Source organism: Monodelphis domestica, chromosome 2, assembly GCF_027887165.1.
Source record: "Monodelphis domestica isolate mMonDom1 chromosome 2, mMonDom1.pri, whole genome shotgun sequence".
Classification (NCBI taxonomy): Eukaryota; Metazoa; Chordata; class Mammalia; order Didelphimorphia; family Didelphidae; genus Monodelphis; species Monodelphis domestica.
In genome coordinates this window covers 286,904,747-286,923,183 of record NC_077228.1, presented here as the reverse complement: position 1 = coordinate 286,923,183, position 18,437 = coordinate 286,904,747, and the positions used below count along the sequence as shown (strand labels likewise).

Genomic DNA, 18,437 nt, shown 5'->3' with positions numbered 1-18,437 from the left:
AACTAGACTTGAGCAAATGGAAAAACATTAACTGCTCATGGATAGGACGAGCCAATATAATCCTACCCAAACTTATTTATCTATTTAGTGCCATACCCATTGAACTACCAAAATACTTTTTCACTGATTTAGAAAAAACCATAACAAAGTTCATTTGGAAGAACAAAAGATCAAGGATATCCAGGGAAATAATGAAAAAAAAACACATATGATGGGGGCCTTGCAGTCCCTGACCTTAAACTATATTACAAAGCAGCAGTCATCAAAACAATTTGGTACTGGCTAAGAAACAGAAAGGAAGATCAGTGGAATAGACTGGGGGAAAGCGACCTCAGCAAGACAGTATACGATAAACCCAAAGATCCCAGCTTTTGGGACAAAAATCCACTATTCGATAAAAACTGCTGGGAAAATTGGAAGACAGTGTGGGAGAGACTAGGAATAGATCAACACCTCACACCCTACACCAAGATAAATTCAAAATGGGTGAGTGACTTAAACATAAAGAAGGAAACCATAAGTAAATTGGGTAAACACAGAATAGTATACATGTCAGACCTTTGGGAGGGGAAAGGCTTTAAAACCAAGCAAGACATAGAAAGAATCACAAAATGTAAAATAAATAATTTTGACTACATCAAACTAAAAAGCTTTTGTACAAACAAAACCAATATAACTAAAATCAGAAGGGAAACAACAAATTGGGAAAAAATCTTCATAGAAACCTCTGACAAAGGTTTAATTACTCATATTTATAAAGAGCTAAATCAATTGTACAAAAAATCAAGTCATTCTCCAATTGATAAATGGGCAAGGGACATGGATAGGCAGTTCTCAGATAAAGAAATCAAAACTATTAACAAGCACATGAAGAAGTGTTCTAAATCTCTTATAATCAGAGAGATGCAAATTAAAACAACTCTGAGGTATCACCTCATACCTAGCAGATTGGCTAACATAACAGCAAAGGAAAGTAATGAATGCTGGAGGGGATGTGGCAAAGTAGGGACATTAATTCATTGCTGTTGGAGTTGTGAACTGATCCAACCATTCTGGAGGGCAATTTGGAACTATGCCCAAAGGGCGACAAAAGAATATCTACCCTTTGATCCAGCCATAGCACTGCTGGGTCTGTACCCCAAAGAGATAATGGACAAAAAGACTTGTACAAAAATATTCATAGCTGCGCTCTTTGTGGTGGCCAAAAATTGGAAAACGAGGGGATGCCCATCAATTGCGGAATGGCTGAGCAAATTGTGGTATATGTTGGTGATGGAATACTATTGTGTTAAAAGGAATAATAAAGTGGAGGAGTTCCATGGAGACTGGAACAACCTCCAGGAAGTGATGCAGAGCGAGAGGAGCAGAACCAGGAGAACATTGTACACAGAGACTAATACACTGTGGTATAATCGAACGTAATGGACGTCTCCATTAATGGTGGTGTAATGTCCCTGAACAATTTGCAGGGATCCAGGAGAAAAAAAACACTATTCATAAGCAAAGGATAAACTATGGGAGTGGAAATACCGAGGAAAAGCAACTGCCAGAATACAGCGGTTGAGGGGACATGACAGAGGAGAGACTCTAAATGAACACTCTAATGCAAATATTATCAACAAAGCAATGGGTTCAAATCAAGAAAACATGTAATGCCCAGTGGATTTACGCGTCGGCTATGGGGGGGTGGGGGGGAGGAAAAGAAAATGATCTATGTCTTTAACGAATAATGCTTGGAAATGATCAAATAAAATTTTTTTTTTTTTTAAAAAAAGAGTTTCCTTCTTTATATTCAAGTCATTCATTCATTCTGAGTTTATCTTGGTGTATGGTGTGAGATGTTGATCTAAACCAAATCTCTCCCATACTGTTTTCCAATTTTCCCAGCAGTATTTGTCAAATAGTGGACTTTTGTCCCAAAAGCCAGGATCTTTGGGTTTATCATAGATTGTCTTGCTGAAGTCACTTACCCCAAGTCTATTCCACTGATCCTCCTGTCTGTCTCTTAGCCAGTACCATATTGTTTTGATGACCATTGCTTTATAGTACAGTTTAAGATCTGGTACTGCTAGGCCACCTTCCTTCACGGTTTTTTTTTTCATTGTTTCCCTTGATATTCTTGATCTTTTGTTCTTCCAAATTAACTTTGTTATGTTTTTTTCTAATTCAGTAAAAAAAAGTTTCTTGGTAGTTTGATGGGTAGGGCACCAAATAAGTAAATTAGTTTGGGTAGGATTGTCATTTTTATTATGTTAGCTCATCCTGCCCATGAGCAATCAATGTTTTTCCAATTATTTAGATCTAGTTTTAATTGTGTAGAAAGTGTTTTGTAGTTGTGCTCATATAGTTCCTATGTTTGTCTTGGCAGATAGATTCCTAAGTTATATTGTCTAGGGTTATTTAAAAGGAATTTCTCTTTCTAACTCTTGCTGCTGAGATGTGTTGGAAATATATAGAAATGCTGATGATTTATGTGGATTTATTTTGTATCCTGCAACTTTGCTAAAGTTGTTGATTATTTCAACTAGCTTTTTAGTTGATTCTCTAGGATTCTTTAAGTAGACCATGATATCATCTGCAAAGAGTCATAGCTTGGTCTCCTCATTTCCAATTTTAATACCTTCAATTTCTTCTTCTTCTCTAATTGCTACTGCTAGTGTTTCTATTACAATGTTAAATAATAGAGGTGATAATGGGCATCCTTGTTTCACTCCTGATCTTATTGGGAAGGCTTCTAATTTGTCCCTATTGCAGATGATAGTTGCTGATGGTTTTAGATATATACTGTTTATTATTTTTAGGAAAGTCTCTTCTATTTCCTATACTTTCTAGTGTTTTCAATAGGAATGGGTGTTGTATTTTGTCAAAGGCTTTTTCTGCATCTATTGAGATAATCATGTGATTTTTGTCGGTTTGCTTGTTAATATGGTCAATTATGTGGATGGTTTTCCTAATATTGAACCATCCTTGCATTCCCAGTATAAATCCCACCTGATCATAGTGAATAACCCCTGTGATCACTTGCTGGAGTCTTTTTGCTAGTATCCTATTTAAGATTTTTGCATCTATGTTCATTAAGGAGATGGGTCTGTAGTTTTCTTTCTCTGTTTTTGACCTGCCTGGCTTTGGAATCAGTACCATATTTGTGTCATAAAAGGAATTTGGTAGAACTCCTTCTTTGCTTATTCTGTCAAATACTTTGTATAGTATTGGGATTAGTTGTTCTTTCCCTCCTTATTGTCTTAAGGATAACACATGGACTGTTTGGAATTTAAAGTCTTATCATTATCTGGCTCCAACCTACCTAGCCAGGCTTATTACCAAACTCTCCTCCACACATTCATCCAACTGCCTGGCTTATTATGCCTATCTATAGGATATTCCATTTCAGGGCCTTAGCAAGGACCATCTTCCATTGCTGAAATGCACTCCCCACTTATTTCTACCTTTAAGGATCTCTAGCTCCAGGGGCAGCTAGATGGCTCAGTGGATTGAGAGTCAGGCCTAGATATCAGAGGTCCTGAGTTCAAATCTGAATCAGAAACTTCCCAGCTGTGTGACTCTGGGCAAGTCACTTAACCCCCATTGTCTATCCCTTACCAATCTTCTGCCTTGGAACCAATATATAGTGTTAATTCTAAGGCAAAAGGTAAGGGTTAAAAAAAAAATCCCTAGTTTCCCAGAACTGTTGAAGACTGATTGCAGATCAAAACACACTATTCTTCAATTGATTTCCTTCATGAGCTTTTTATTAGATATGTGTCATGGGATATGTGATACAACATGGAGAATATGGAAATATGTACTGTATGAAATCAGATATAACCTATGTCAGACTATTTACCACTTTGGGGAGTGGGTGAAGGAGGGAGAGAGAAAATCTGAATCACAAAATGTCAGAAAACAATTGTCAAAAATTGTTTCTACATCTAACTGAAGAAAAATCTAAGAATAATAATTAAAAAAAAAAAAAAGAATCCCTAGCTTCCTTCAAAACCTCCCTCCTCCTGGATGCCTGTCCCTGTATCCTCAGCCATTAGTACCCTTCTCCCAAAACATACCCTCAGATTTGGTAAGCACAGATCTATCTACATATAGTAGTAGTCTCTGTGTAACCGAGGATGATTGTCTTTGTGCGTTTTCATCTGTGATAGATGAGTGTGCACAAAAACACTTGTGCGTGAAGGAGATTTAAGTGGAAAAGTTGATGCACAGAGACAGTCCCACTCTCTCCGCATTGGAAGCCTGGGTCCAGTGGTACGAAAAGTCGTTACACCTGGAGACTTCCTCAGCTGTTTTACTATTTTACTAATAAGTCTTAAACTACACCTTTTCTCCACTACTAGCCATCTCAGAATCCTTTCTAATCAGCCTCCCCTTTCCTGCAGTCTCTGATGAACAGGTTTCATCTCCTTATGAACAATAAAAATAATAATTTATTTCATCCAATAAAATGGCTTAAAATACCACCCCCACCCCCACCCCCACCCCACTGTCGCCATCCTTCGCTGATCCCAATTCTACCATCATCTCTTTTTTTCTAATCTTCCCTTCTACTGCCTCTTTTCTTTCCATCTCAGAATATACCCACATCTCTCTCTTTAAAAATCCTTCACCTGATCCTATAAATCCCTCCAACTTTACTCTTCTTTTCCCCCTCTGTGTGATTAGGCCAAAGAGAAAGCGCCAGCTGCTAGCTCCTGATCAGGAAGAAAAAAAGAGGTTTGAGCTTCTCTTTGTTGGTTTATAAAGCTAGTTTCCCCCTACTCCTTGGATATCCCCATCCTAAATTTCAGGCATATCACCCATGAGGACTTCTACTTGTCAGAAGTGGAACTGTCACACAGTTATTCAGTCACATGACTTAATGGCATCCAGCCTAAAGAGGTGAGTCTACTGGGATAGGGGAGTACCATTTATATTTAATTCACATGCTTTCTTCTGAATGACTTAAATTTTAAAAAGCCCACTCCACCACAGCCCTTACAGGAAGATAAGCAAGCAAGAGGCGGAACTATACCAAATTTATATCTTTCCTATGTTAGTATGTAACATAAGCAGAGTGGGGGGGCTGGGAATTGTAGCTTTTAGGGTAACAGATTCTAATTACACACCTCATAAGAAGCAGCAAACCATCACATTTCTAGTCACTCTGGTGGGCAACCTCAATCACCACTGACTCTTGAGAATCAATCATTTCCCAGCTGTAACTGACTCTTCTTCCATATCATTTGCATCCTTTACCACCACTCACACTCCTATCATACTCTTAGGCCCCCAATATCTCATGCCTAGTCTAGTACTGTAATAGCCTTAAAGTTGGTCACCCTGTCTCCAGTCAATTCCCTTTCACCACAGAACTGCTGAAGTAGTATTCCTAAAGCACAGGTATAACCAAATCATTCCTCAATGCCCAAAACTCAAAGGACTCCCCTTTGTCTTCTGAATATAAAATCCAAAATCTTCCTCTTTTTTTCTGAATTAATTTATTTGGTCAATTTAGAACATTGTATACATTTATCTCCCCCAATAAAATGTTCACTCCTAGTAGGGAGTTCTAGTAAGTTTCTCATAGACAGTATAAGCTCTTGATAAATATTAGGTTAAATGAAAGAATAATGAAATGCTGTTACCAGAATCCTATGGCCCTTGACATACAAATACATTAGAGTCTCATAGAGGCAACTTGCCCTTCATGGGTGATCTGCAGAGTTGCTTCATGTGCCCCAAAAGAAAAGGCAAAAGGAACTACCTGGAAAAAAGTTTTGAAAAGCAGCTGTGGCTCAGTGGGCTGGACTCAGAAGGACCTGAGTTCAAATCCAGCCTCAGATACGTCCTGGCTGTGGGATCTTAGGCAAGTCAATAAACCTCTGATTGTCTGACAAACAATCTACTGGAGAAGGAAATGGTAAAGCACTCCAGTATCCTCACCAAGAAAACCCCGCAGATAGCTACAATCCATGGGGTCAGGGGAAGTCATATGTGACTGAATCACCACAACAAAGGATAAGGTCAGGCTTCCCTGAGACCCATCTACATATGGAGAGTGACTGGAAGCCCCTGCTTGAAAAGGGAGACCATAGAGGCAGGAGCCATTGGGAAGAGGAGCTCTGAGAGCCTCAGATACATACAGGCAAGCCTAGGAGAGGGGGAGAGACATCACAGAGGCTGCTTAGAGCAGAGTCACAGGAGAGTCCTGTATCCAAGATTCTTGATGGAATCCACTGAGCCCCAAATCAAGGTAAATCAGCCAATTCTGGTTTGCCCAATGTGTGGGGGAAGCTCCATACTATGGCAGAGAGCACACAAAAAGGAGACTACACTAGAGACGTGATGGATGATCCTGTCACACTCTGAGGGATGGTATCCATGGAAAGCTTCACTAGTTCTCCACGGAAATGTTCTGTCCCAAGATCAAATGTAATTAACTTCTCTACTAGCAGCAATGCAATGATCCAGGACAATTCTGAGGGACTAATGAGAAAGATCACTCTCCACATCCAGAGAAAGAACTATGGGAGCAGAAATACAGAAGAAAAGCATGGTTTATTACTTGTTTGTATGGGTATATGATTTGGAGTTTGGGTTTTTAAAAGATTACTCTATTACAAAAATGAATAATATGGAAATAGGGTTTGAGTGATAATACATGTATAACTTAGTGGAATTGCTTGTCAGCTCCAGGAGTGGGGAGGTGTGGAGAAGAGGGGAGGGAGAGAACATGAATCTTGTAACCATGAGGAAAAAATTTTTTTAATTATATTTAAAAAAAAAGAAATATTCTATCCCATCCACCACTCAGAGAAGGAGATTCAATCCACTCAGGTGGTGCATGGGCTACTTATTATGTTATTATCTATATTATATTATTATATATTGTATATAACATATATATATATATATTCCCCCCTCAAAAAAATTAAATGCTTTTACTGTTAGTGACTTTGACACAGTCTAGAAATGGAATTGTTATACTGGATTGCAGATTGGGCCATGATTTTTCATAAATGATTGCCCCTAAACTACCAAAGGACCTAGAGAAAGCTGTGGGGGGCTCTGGAGTCACTATTCTCAGGGGTATCAGGGACTTAGTTATTCAAAGAGTTTAAACCATATTAGGTGAGCAGTGAGACTATGGAAAACATAGCATAAGTGGATAGAGTGCTGGGCCTGGAATCAGGCAGTCCTGAGTTCAAATCCAGACTTGGACATTCACTAGCTACATGACCTTAGGCAAGTCACTTAACCCTGTTTCCCTCTAAAATTTAAAAACAAAAACAAAAATGGAGCAAAAGTCCCAGAGCTGTTGTTATCCCTATGCGTAGCTCACTTTCTAGGAAAAGTCTCCCCTCCTCCAGCCCTTCCCCTATTTTCCACTTACCACCACCTCATCTTCATATGTCCTGTCTCCTTCAGTCATGCGCTGCATCTCAACATGCTCATACTCATGCGAAGGGTCCCCCATGAAGCGGCCCTTTACCACAGATGTCTGGGTCACCATCTCTTCTGTCGCTGGTGGCAGGAGACTCCATTCCATGCAGTTCAAACTAGCAATGACACCCACACTCAGGAATTAAAAAGAGTTCCAAATAAGCACCACAGACAATGCTTTACAGTATACAAACTGTTTTGTTTTTCCACAGCAGAACATAACTAATGTGGAAATGTGTTTTTCATGTCTGTGTATGTATATATATGTGTATATATGTGTGTGCATACACCCACATATACATACATATATAATGTATAATGGGTATACTACCTCTTGCTTTCAAATGGGTGGGGGAGGGGTAGAGAGAAAAGAGAATATAGATTTGTAAATTAAAATAAAATATAAACATGAAGAAAAAAGAGGAAGGAAAAAAGGAAGGAAGGAAGGAAGGAAGGAAGTGGAAGGAGGAAGGAAGGAAGAAAGGAAGGAAGGAAGAAAGGAAGGAAGGAAGGAAGGAAGGAAGGAAGGAAGGAAGGAAGGAAGGAAGGAAGGAAGGAAGGAAGGAAGGAAGGAAGGAAGGAAAGGAGAAAGGGAGGAACTAGGGAAGTCACAAGTTGGATATAAGTTGGATATAAGGAGGGAGAGAAAAATTCCAAGCATAAGGGACATGAAAATTCCTGGAGTTGAGAGATGGAGAGTCTTGTGGAAGGAATATAGATCCAAAAGTCCATAGGAGAGTGTAAGGTATATGAAGACTGGAAAGGTAGGGAGGGGCCAGATTGCAAAGGGCTTTGAATGCCAAACATAATTTTGTATTTAAATCCTGAAGATGACAACAAGTCACTGGAGTTTATTGAGTAGGGGAGTGCCATGGTCAGATTCTCATTTTAGGAAGTTCCTCATTTCCTTCTATGAGTCAGTCATATTGTTCATTGTCCATCTATGCCCAATTTCCCAAATCCTGCTCTCTTGTAAAATAGTGAGCTTCCCTATTACTGAAACTGTTGAACCACCCTTTAGGAATGCTGGATTAGGTGATTTCTAAGATTCCCTCCAATTCTAAAATTCTATAGTTCTATAATTCACTTCCCCCAACTCAACTCCAAACTCCTTTTCCCAAATTCCACCTATATACCACCTGCAAGGTTGTCTGCTCTGTCTACTGTAAGTCTTTGGGATTCATGATATGGCGTTCATACTGTACTTGTCTCTCTCCCACAGTCTTTCCTGCCTCTCTCTAAGCTCTGATGGACATCTTACCCAATTTCTCTCCCTTCCTTTCTCCCCGATCCCTTCCTCCCTTTCTCTCTTCTTTCTTTCTTTCCTCCTCCTTCTTCCTCCTTCTCCTCCTCTCTCCCTCCTTCCCCTCCCTCTCCATCCCCTTCTCCCTAGCCTCCACACTCTAAGCATCCCTTCTCCTAGCACCTCCTCCCAGACCGCGCCATTTCTTCCTCTATTAGATTTCACTTCCTAAGAAGCTACTACCTATTTTTCCGCTCTACCCCTTTTCTGACTACCTCCACTCAAGAAGAGAGTTCTTCACTTTCCCAGGTCCCGCGCCCTTTCTTTCCACGCCCCTAGGGAATCTCTTCTTCCAGGTCCTGCCCCTATCCTTCCTAGATGCCACTCTCTCTAATCTCATTCCATTTAAGGCATAGAAACAGTTGACAGTCGATAGAAAGCTGAGCCTAGAGTCAAGAAGACCCGAATTTAAATCTGGCCTCGTTGCACTTAGTAGCTATGTAACCCTGGACAAATAAACTTCCATTTGCCTCCGTTTCCTCATCTGTAAAATGGGGGTAATAACTGCGCTTATCTTGCAGATATATGTAAAACGTGCTTATTAGCACAATCCCTAGCACATAGTAGGCGCTTAATAAATGCTTTCCTCTCGATCTCGTTGGCCCCGCCCACTTTCCTTCCTTGGCCCCACCTTTTCTGTTTATTCCATTTCTTCCTTTGTCCCTGCCCCTAGGGACTCCTCTCCAGGCTCCGCTTCCTCTCTGTCTCTACGCCTTTCCTTCCTCTGGCCCCTCTCCCTGAGGGAAACCCCATCTTCTTGGGACCACCCCGACCTTTTCCTCCCTACTCAAAGCCACGCCCCCAAGGAAAATTCCCTTCCTATCCCGGTCTCTATCCTTTCCTGGTCTTTCCCCTATCTCCATCTCTCCAGGCTCCGCCTTCTCCCAGCTTCATTTCAGCCTCACCCTTGGCCCCGGCCCATAAGAGAAGCCCTCCCTGGCCCCTACCTGTACAAGCTTTTCCGCTCCCCTAGTTGGTCGGGGCCCAAACCCTGTGCGATGTAGTAGTCAGCGACCAGGCCGAGGATCCTGCCCCAGAACAGCACCCGATCGTAGCGGTAGTCGCGTTTAACGAGAAGCAGGGACGTGAGCAGCGAGGCCCGACGGTCTGGGCTTAAACCCTGCCCGCTGCCTGATGCCAGCTCCAAGGAAAGCAATAGGCTTTCGGAATCCATCGCTAGGATTAACAGCCAGCCAGTTAACAAGGTGGAAATCTGTCACCACAGAGACCGAAAAGCTCCGCCCCTCAATACAGGAAGTTCAGGTTCCCCAACTTACTACTACGCCAATGAGTGCATACTTCCGTCTGTTGCCCCTAGCAACGCGTGCCTCCGTTGTCATGGAGGCAGTACTATAGTTTCCGGATTTTCCCACATTCCTCAGCCCTTTACTTAGACTTTGCTCAGGGATGTCAGGGTGAAGTTAGGGATGTCTCTTAATTTGAACTCCCTAATACTTTCCACATGACTCTCCAGATAGACACAGGATGAGCAGCATGAACGCTGTCCGTAGGAATTAAGAAAAGGCAAAACTCCCAACTGTGCCAAAAAATTAGCTTGTGTGGTCCTGGATGAGTCATCTGAAACTTCTGAGCTTCAGTTTCTTTTTATGACGAGGGGATTGGACTCTATATGCCTTCTGAGATTTCTTCCAGGTCTGTCATTCTGAGGCTGTAATTGAACACCTCTAGCCAGGTAGGTGTCACTAAAGTACCTCCTTTAGAGACCTGAAATTAGAGTCTAAGTCTTTTTCCTACAAAAGGTTTTACTTTTCTTTGATGACCAAGATTTCCTTTCGTCCTTTTTTGGCCTTAGAGTCTTCATGCCTCATTTTCCATTCCTAGGAGATTGCCAAACCTAGGAGGGGCTTATTTAAAATGATCCAGGACTCCACATTTACATTATTTCTGGCCTAGATATCTCAACATTTTTCACAAGGGAGAAACATTAAAAACTTGGAAGATATCCAGGAAAGTGACCACAGTGTTTACTGGACTGGTGACCATGCCATACAGAGTTCAGTTGAAGGAACAAAGGAACTAAAAGCCTAGAGAAGACAGAAGAGAAGCATGGTAACTGTCTCTCGTTGGAGGGTTGTCCAAGGATAGGGATTAGATTTGTTCTATATGGCTCCAGAAGGTCAATGGGAGAAAAGTTATCCTATATTTTTATTTAATATAACAATATTCAAAGGAAAGGAAATGCCTCAGAAGGTGAAACCTCAGTAGAGATATCTATAATATAATGTAATATATAATATAACAGAGGCTCTGTGCTAATCTAGACAACTACTTCTCAATATTCCTTTTCCATGACTTGGACAAGAACATGTTACTGCCTCTTCACAAAGCAGTGGCATTTGGATCTAGGATGCAGATTGAGACATATAGTTTTTGGAAATGATCAGTGCAGGATCTTGTTTTATTTGACTATACATATTTGTCACAGGAGTTTGTTTTTCTTCTTTTTCAATATGGGATGGTGATGATAGGGAGAAATAGGGTTTTTTGTTCCTTGAAAAAAGAATTAAATTTTAAAATAAACAAAACCAGCAACTTGGGCAAGATGAACTTAGGTTCCTTCCAGTTTATAGAATACCAGAGAAAACCATCAAAAGAATGAGCAGGGTTCCACTGGTTCAGGAGAACCCCAGCCCTTGCAGATCCCTATCTTTATTATCAATCATCATTTAAAAAAATGTCTTTTGATCTTAATTTCTTCTGATGGAAAGGTTTATGAAACATTTCAATGCAAATCCTCTTTGCCCAGCCAAATAGAGTCAGATAATTATATTTTTACAAACATTGTGTGTCTTCTGTACCAATATAATTTTAACCCCAAAGGTCTATTCTATTAACATCTGGCAGGGGGTGAGGGAGTGGAGCTCTTTTATCCTGACCTCATTTGAAGGAAACAGTCTTGATTCATCAACAAAGGAATCCTAAAAAAATGGATAGTTAAAAGCTTAAATCCTGACCCCATAGCATGGAAAATAATCTCTCTTTCTCTGTCTCTCTCTTAATCTTTACCTTCTTTCTTACAATACCATATATTGGTTCAGAAAAGTGTTAAGAGCTATACAAATGGGGTTAAGTAATTTGCCCAAGATCAGATAGTTAGGAAGTGTCCGATTTGGACCTCCCATCTCTAAGCCTGACTCTCAAACCACTGAACCACCTGGCTGACCCCTCTGACTCTTTCAGTAAAGCATGAAGTCCCCGCTGGTAGGAGAATAAGTCCTGCTTAACCACCCCAAGGAAAAGTCACACTCTTATGTAATTAAAAAAGAATGGGAGTGAAGATGCACTGAATCCCATTATGGGTCAAGATTAGCTGCTCCTCATGGATGAGATTTGAGAGCATTTATTAAGAAGTACAGGATTCAGCCAAGGTATAAGAGCTGCTGCATTTCCTAGCCCGTACAGCAGGTGGAGACAATAAACCGGCTACCCCATCAGCAGTGATAAAAGACAAACCCAGAAGTCAGAATGACAAACCGATGCGTTTGAAAAGAAAATACTAAAATCAACATTCCAAAAGACAATGCTGCCACCTGGGGTGGGGCATCAGTGCCAAGGTCATGAATCACTCAGCATCCCCTTCAGGGTGGGGCTAACCCCAACTTGTTATAAGACTCCACAGCACATTTGACCCCAGGAAAGCTGATCCCACAGGGCATAGGATCCAGCACATCCTCTAATCAGACATCTGTCTAGACCCTCTCTCTTATTTCTTCCTTCTCTCCATTCCTATCAGGTTACAATAACATCCCCCAACTACTGTTTACAAGAACTGAAAGGGTGTTCATGTGAGTTCAACATGAACAAACTCATTCCAAGAGTTATACTCTTCCTCTTCTATATCTGGGTCTCATTAGCTGTCTCACACCCCAAGTTTTGGAACACTTCTCTGGCTGGCATTAGGGAGTTCCTCCAAGGATACAGGCTTCTCCTATTGACCCTAGCTTTCTACAACTTAGCTCTCAGTCCTCTGCTCCTTAAGTAGAGGTACAGTAGTCAATAGGTTAGTCCTTGTCCAAGGTACCAAGTTTATGATTAAGGAAAAGCTTATAGGCCAGACAAAACATCCAGGAAAACAATCCCTTAATGAGGTGAGGTGCTGAAAATAACATAAAACAATGGGAGTCAGCTCAGTGCAAAGCTTTATTACAAGCAATGGAAAAGAGGAGAAGGGAGAAAGGAAAAGAAAACCCAATGTACAACTCAGGCATATACACTAACATAGAATATAACAGATATAAGGGCAGTTCTGCATGGGAGAACACAGAAACATGGGATCATTCAGCATTAAGGGAGTCTTTTAGTAGCCTCCAGGAAGGAGTACACCTGATAGAGGGAAGATTATGTTTCAAAGTGCTCTTCTCAGAGGAAGGTTCTTATACTATGATTTTGTATGTCCTCCCTAGAGCTGGTCGAATTACGTATCAGGAATCAAGGCAAAACATTATTTGGGGAGTTTGTTATCAGGGTGATAAAACAAGTTGGTGGTAGATTATTTGAGGAACACAGTTATTTCCCACCCTCAAAAATATTGTCAGCATTTTTCCATAAATGAGTTCTATGAACTTATAGCCTCCCTTTAAGAAATAAAAGAAATCTACTCTTTTGCTTTGAAAACAGCCCTTGGTATCAATTCTACCTTTTATCTTAGAATCAATATTATGTATCACTTCCAAAGATAAGTGAAGGTTAGGCAATTGCGATTAAATGACTTGCCCAGGGTCATACAACTAGGATGTATAAGGTTAAGTTGGAATCCAGGTCTTCCTCACTCCAGGTCTAGTATTCTACCCGGCTGCGCTATATAACTGCTCTGATAGCTATAATTTTTAAGACGGGCAGATGAAGATAGCTCAGCAGAGGGCAGCAATAAGCTGCAGGGTCAAATGCAAGGAAGAATTCCCAGCAGGGTAGCTGCACAAGTAATAACTGCCCCAGCTCTATACATTTCTTTTATATGTCTCCTCTCTGAGTAACATGTGACTTTTGGAGGTTATGCCCCGTGTGCATTTTTCATATCTTGTCTTTTTGTTTTGAACTATGTCCTTGGGCTGCTCTGGTGAAAGAAATATTGGTTGTAAGTTGTATACTGTCACTTTAAATATATGGTAACTAAAGCATGCCTTGAACTTGAGGTCACTTTTAGGGGGGCTGATATTTCACAGGGGCTCAGGATACTTAAGAACTTTGGGAACTTTATTTCTGAAAGCATTTTGCAAAACTTAAAGCACTGTATATGTTGGTTATTAAATTATTACTCTATCATCAACCCATCTGAATACATAACATGATGAGCTGAATTTCTCAAGATGCTAATTAAACACAAAATTTTAAAGTGTTATAAGTCTTTGTTTAAAAATACTTCCAGGGGCCAGAATTAAGCAAAACATCTCAGATCTGGCCTATAGCCAACCAATTAGCCAGGAAATAAGGCCCAAGTAACCAGTCAGTCCTTGTGACTCATCATTGATAAGAAAAAATAAAAACACATCTAATTAAGGTGATAGCTGTGACCTGTAAGGCTCTCCCTTGAAAACACATCCCAAATGAGTTTTTATGAGAGAGGAATTCTGTATCAATACTACTACTAAGAGGAACTTACATTTGTGGTGTTTTTAGGTTACAAGGCCCTGAGGTGTAACTACAGTGATAGAAGAAAACCAGAACTTAGCCATTCAAATGAATTGCTATCCCTTCCCAAAATCCCATTGGGATGGTCATAGACTTATTTCAATGAAGCTATCTCCACTCAAAACACCTGTTTTGGAATTGCTATCAATTCTATGTATGTTTCCTTCTAAATCTCCTAACTGGTAGCAAGACTTCTTTCTTCAAAATTCTAAGACAGACAAGCAGAAAAGACTAGGCAGTTGGGGTTAAGTGACTTGTCCAAGGTCATCTTGATACCAAGACAAAAGGTAAAGGTTTAAAAAAAACTGGGGGCCAAAAATCAAGCATAGAAAATCTGGGTAAATTAGTTGACAAGGAATGTGACAAAGAATTTATATTCTCCTGTAGCAGTGATGGCATACCTTTTAGATACCAAGTGCCCAAACCGCAACCCTCACACTGCATATGATCTGCCCCCCCAGACAGAAGAGGGAGTAAGCACTCCCATTGGGCTGCTGGGCAGAGGGGCAGGTCATGTGAGAAATGACACATGGAAAGGGGAGAGGAGCAGCCCCCCCACTCTGGCACATGTGCCATAGATTCACCAACACAGTGGTGGGTCCTATAAGTAAACAGATAACTTACTTGAGATGTGGGGAGACCTAACTAGGGAGGCTTTGGATGGGGTGGAGTTGACACTTAGAAAAGCATGGGATGTATTCTAGATGGCAAATGGGAACGAGTGGGGCATTTTGGGTGTGGAGGACAACTTTGCCAAGGAAATGAAGGGAGATGGCATGTTGAGTTGGGAAACAGAAGGAAGACCAACAGTTAGTTAGTTGTTATCTAGAGTGGGTAATAGAGTATAATGGGGAGTAAGCTCAACAGGGTAGGCTTAAGCCACACTGTGAAGGGCTTTAAATGCCAGGCTGAGGAGTTTATGTTTTCTTACTACAGGCAATTAATAAAAAGCCTCTTGAAGAAACAAATGACCAGGTCAGACTTGAGTGCTTTAAGATGATTCTATCAAATCTGCTATTAACTATGTGGCCCTGGGCAAGTCATTTACCCCTATTCCCCAGCCCTTAGCACTCTTCTGCCTTGGAACCAACACTTAGTATAAATTCTAAGACAGAAGATGAGGGTTAAAAAAAAAAAGATTGTTCTGGCAGTGATCTGGAGGATTGGGGAGGAAAGACTTTAGACAGGGAGATGAATTAGAAGATCACTGAAAATTATCTAAAGCTGGAACTAATGTGGTGCTCCTCTGGGTTGTCCTAGGTTGAAGAGCTACTACAGAAGTATAATGTATGGAGCTTAAGGGGTTCACAGGGTATGAAGACTTCAGGGTTAAACTCTTGAGATGACCAAGCAAGGTAAATAGAAAGCTGATAGTACCCTTGGCAAAAACAGGTAGCAACTCCAAGTCCCTTAACAGGAAATTTCTATTTAGTCCTTTCAGTCATGTCTCACTCTTCATGACCCCATTTGGGGTTTTCTTGGCAAAGATACTGTAGTAACTTGTCATTTCCTTATACAGTTCATTTTATAGCTGGGGAAACTGAGGCAAAAACAGAAAGGTAACTTGCCCAGGGTCACTCAGCTAGGAAGTATATGAGGCCAAATTTGAACCTAGGAAGATGAGTCTTCCTGACTTTAGCATTCTATCTACCTTGAAACCTAGCTGCCCATGAATATGGAACTATGATTGATCATTTTAATGACATAGGACATTACCCCTGTATTAGTTTTGCAGTCACAACTACACACACCCAGTAGTCATGATCAACACACCTTTCAAAAGAATAGGTAAAAATAATGATAATAGCTAGCATTTATGTAGTGCCTACTGTGTGTGCCAGCTGCTAAGCTAAGCACCTTATAAATATTACCTCATTTGATCACTAAAAAAATCACAGGTATTAGATTGTAAGTTCCTTGAGGGCAGGGGGATGTACTATTTTTCACTTTGGTGTCTTCCTTTCATGTCGTAAGATGCTTGACAGATGTTTGCTGAATTTTAAGAATATTAGCTGAAGGATCGTCTTCTCAGTCATAGGTCTTTTACTTGAAAAGTTAGTGGGCAGAGAAGGCAGCTAGGTAGCAAGACTGCCAGGCCTACAGTTGGGAGGAAATGGGTTCAAATCTAGCCTCAGACATTTCCTGTGTCACCCTGGGTAAGCCACTAATTACCCAGGGGTAACCCTGATTACCTAACCCTTGCTGCTCTTCTGTCTTGGAATTGATACTAAGACAAGGAATAGTTTTTTTTTTAAAAAAGCCAAGGAGAAGAGTTGAAGAATCATAGAGCATAGACTGTCAGAAGTGGAAAGAATGGCATCATTTAGTCCTGCCTTTCTCTGATTTTTTGGTTTTGGCATCCTTTTATGTTCTTAAATTGTGAAGATCCCCAAAGAACTTTTGTTTCTGTGTGTTCTACTAATATTTACTATATTGGAAATTAAAACCATTTAGTACTATTATGAAAATAGTTTTGACTTTGTAGAGCCCCTGAAAGTGTGATCTCAGAGACCCCAGACCACATTTTGTGAACCACTGGTCTTATCCCTTCATTTTTGTAAAACCTATACCTTCTGTCTTAGTAACAACTCAGTCAGAAGGCCCAGAGCTAAGCAAATGGGGTTAAGTGACTTGCTCAGGGTCACATAGCTAGGAAGTGTTTAAGGCCAGATTTGAATCAAGATCTTCCCAACTCCAGGCCTGGAGCTCTACCACTGTGTCACCCAGTAGCCGTCAGCCCCCTAATTTTTATAGCTAAAAAACTGAGGTCCAGAATGCTTTAAGTGGCTTGCCTAAGGTCACAAAGCTAGTGCAGTGGCTGAGTAGGGGCAGGTTATGTGGCTCAATGGATAGAGTTAGGCCTGGAGATAAGAAATCTGGTTCAAATCTAGTCTTAGATACTTCCTGACTATATGACCCTGGGTAGGTTGCTTAACCCCCATTGCTTAGCCCATTGCTTTTCCTCCTCCCTTTAGAAAACAACCAAGGTGGCCTGTTCTTTGTATATTCTTTTTTTTTTTTAAACCCTTACCTTCTGTCTTGGAATCAATACTGTGAATTGGTTCCAAGGCAGAAGAGTGGTAAGGACTGAGCAATAGGGGTCAAGTGACTTGCCCAGGGTTACACAGCTAGAAGTGGCTGAAGCCAGATTAGAACCTAAGACCTTCCATCTCTAGGCCTGACTCTCAATCCACTGAGCCACCCAGCTGCTCCCTTTCATGTATATTCTTGCCTCTAGTTATAAAATCTAGGAGGTAAAAAAAAGTATTGATTCCAAGAAAGAGTAAAGCGGCTGAACCATGTCAAACCCAAGTCTTGGGTCTCTGGAGATGTAGAATTTCCTGATACACCCTGGAGAAGAGAAAAAAGATAAATAAGCTCTGAGATTCAGCAAAAGAAAAATAAAAAACCTCTTGAACAGAATGTCAAAGGATCACAACAAATGCCAGCTTATCTCCATTAGAATAGACTGGCAAGAATCCTGGAATGATTTGGAAGAACTATGGAGACTATCTAATAATACAACTCTTTCATTACAGATGAGGAAAATGAGGCCTGAAAGACTAAGGAAGTGCTTGCACAGTCCCATAACCTAGAAATTTATGTTTTGAAGTACTGCTCCATGAGAACATAGAAATCTAGTACAAAGGCTGCTGAGTGGCTCAGTGGATTAAAAGCCAGGCCTAAAGGTGGGAACTTCTAAATTCAAATCTGGCCTCAGACACTTCCTAGCTGTATAACCCTGGGCAAGTCACTTAACCCCCATGCCAAGTTCTTAGAACTGATTCTAGGGTTTATTTTATTAAAGAATTTTTCATTTTTAAAAAAATTTTTTAAAGAACCAAAGGTTCTAGAATCACAGCATCTAACCCTTTCCTGGTCCAGCATCTAACCCTTTCTGTGTCTGTGAAGCTTGGGGACCCCTTCTTAGAATGATTCTTTTCAATGCATAAAATATAGGGGATTACAAAGAAAATTAGTTACATTAATAGTTATCAAAAATATTTTTAACTTCAAAGCCTCTATGTTAAGAACACCTGATCTAATCCAACCT

At 40.6% G+C, this 18,437-nt stretch overlaps 2 protein-coding genes across 6 annotated transcripts in view; one reads left to right on the top strand and one right to left on the bottom strand.

The window, feature by feature from the left end:
• Positions 1–10,067, bottom strand: part of RSPH9 (radial spoke head component 9) — a 41,199-nt gene extending 31,132 nt beyond the window's left edge. The window contains exons 1-2 of one of the 3 annotated variants that reach the window (XM_056818298.1): positions 9,682–10,067; positions 7,382–7,547 (exon numbers count right to left, since the gene is read on the bottom strand). In XM_056818298.1, the coding sequence (XP_056674276.1) occupies positions 7,382–7,547; positions 9,682–9,908 (393 nt within the window). In that variant the 5' untranslated portion in view covers positions 9,909–10,067. The remainder of the gene's footprint in view (positions 1–7,381; positions 7,548–9,681) is intronic. The other 2 variants (XM_007483982.3, XM_001362741.4) reach the window with 2 other exon arrangements.
• Positions 10,068–10,133: 66 nt separating this feature from the next.
• The window catches only part of GTPBP2 (GTP binding protein 2), a 28,844-nt gene continuing 20,540 nt past the window's right edge, over positions 10,134–18,437 (top strand). Inside the window, exons 1-2 of one of the 3 annotated variants that reach the window (XM_056818282.1) lie at positions 10,134–10,427; positions 15,644–15,738. Coding sequence is in view for 1 of the 3 variants with exons in the window: in XM_056818280.1 (XP_056674258.1) it covers positions 10,802–10,804 (3 nt within the window). In the remaining 2 variants the exon portion in view is untranslated. Of the gene's footprint in view, positions 10,428–10,783; positions 10,805–15,643; positions 15,739–18,437 lie in introns of those variants that run through there. The other 2 variants (XM_056818283.1, XM_056818280.1) reach the window with 2 other exon arrangements.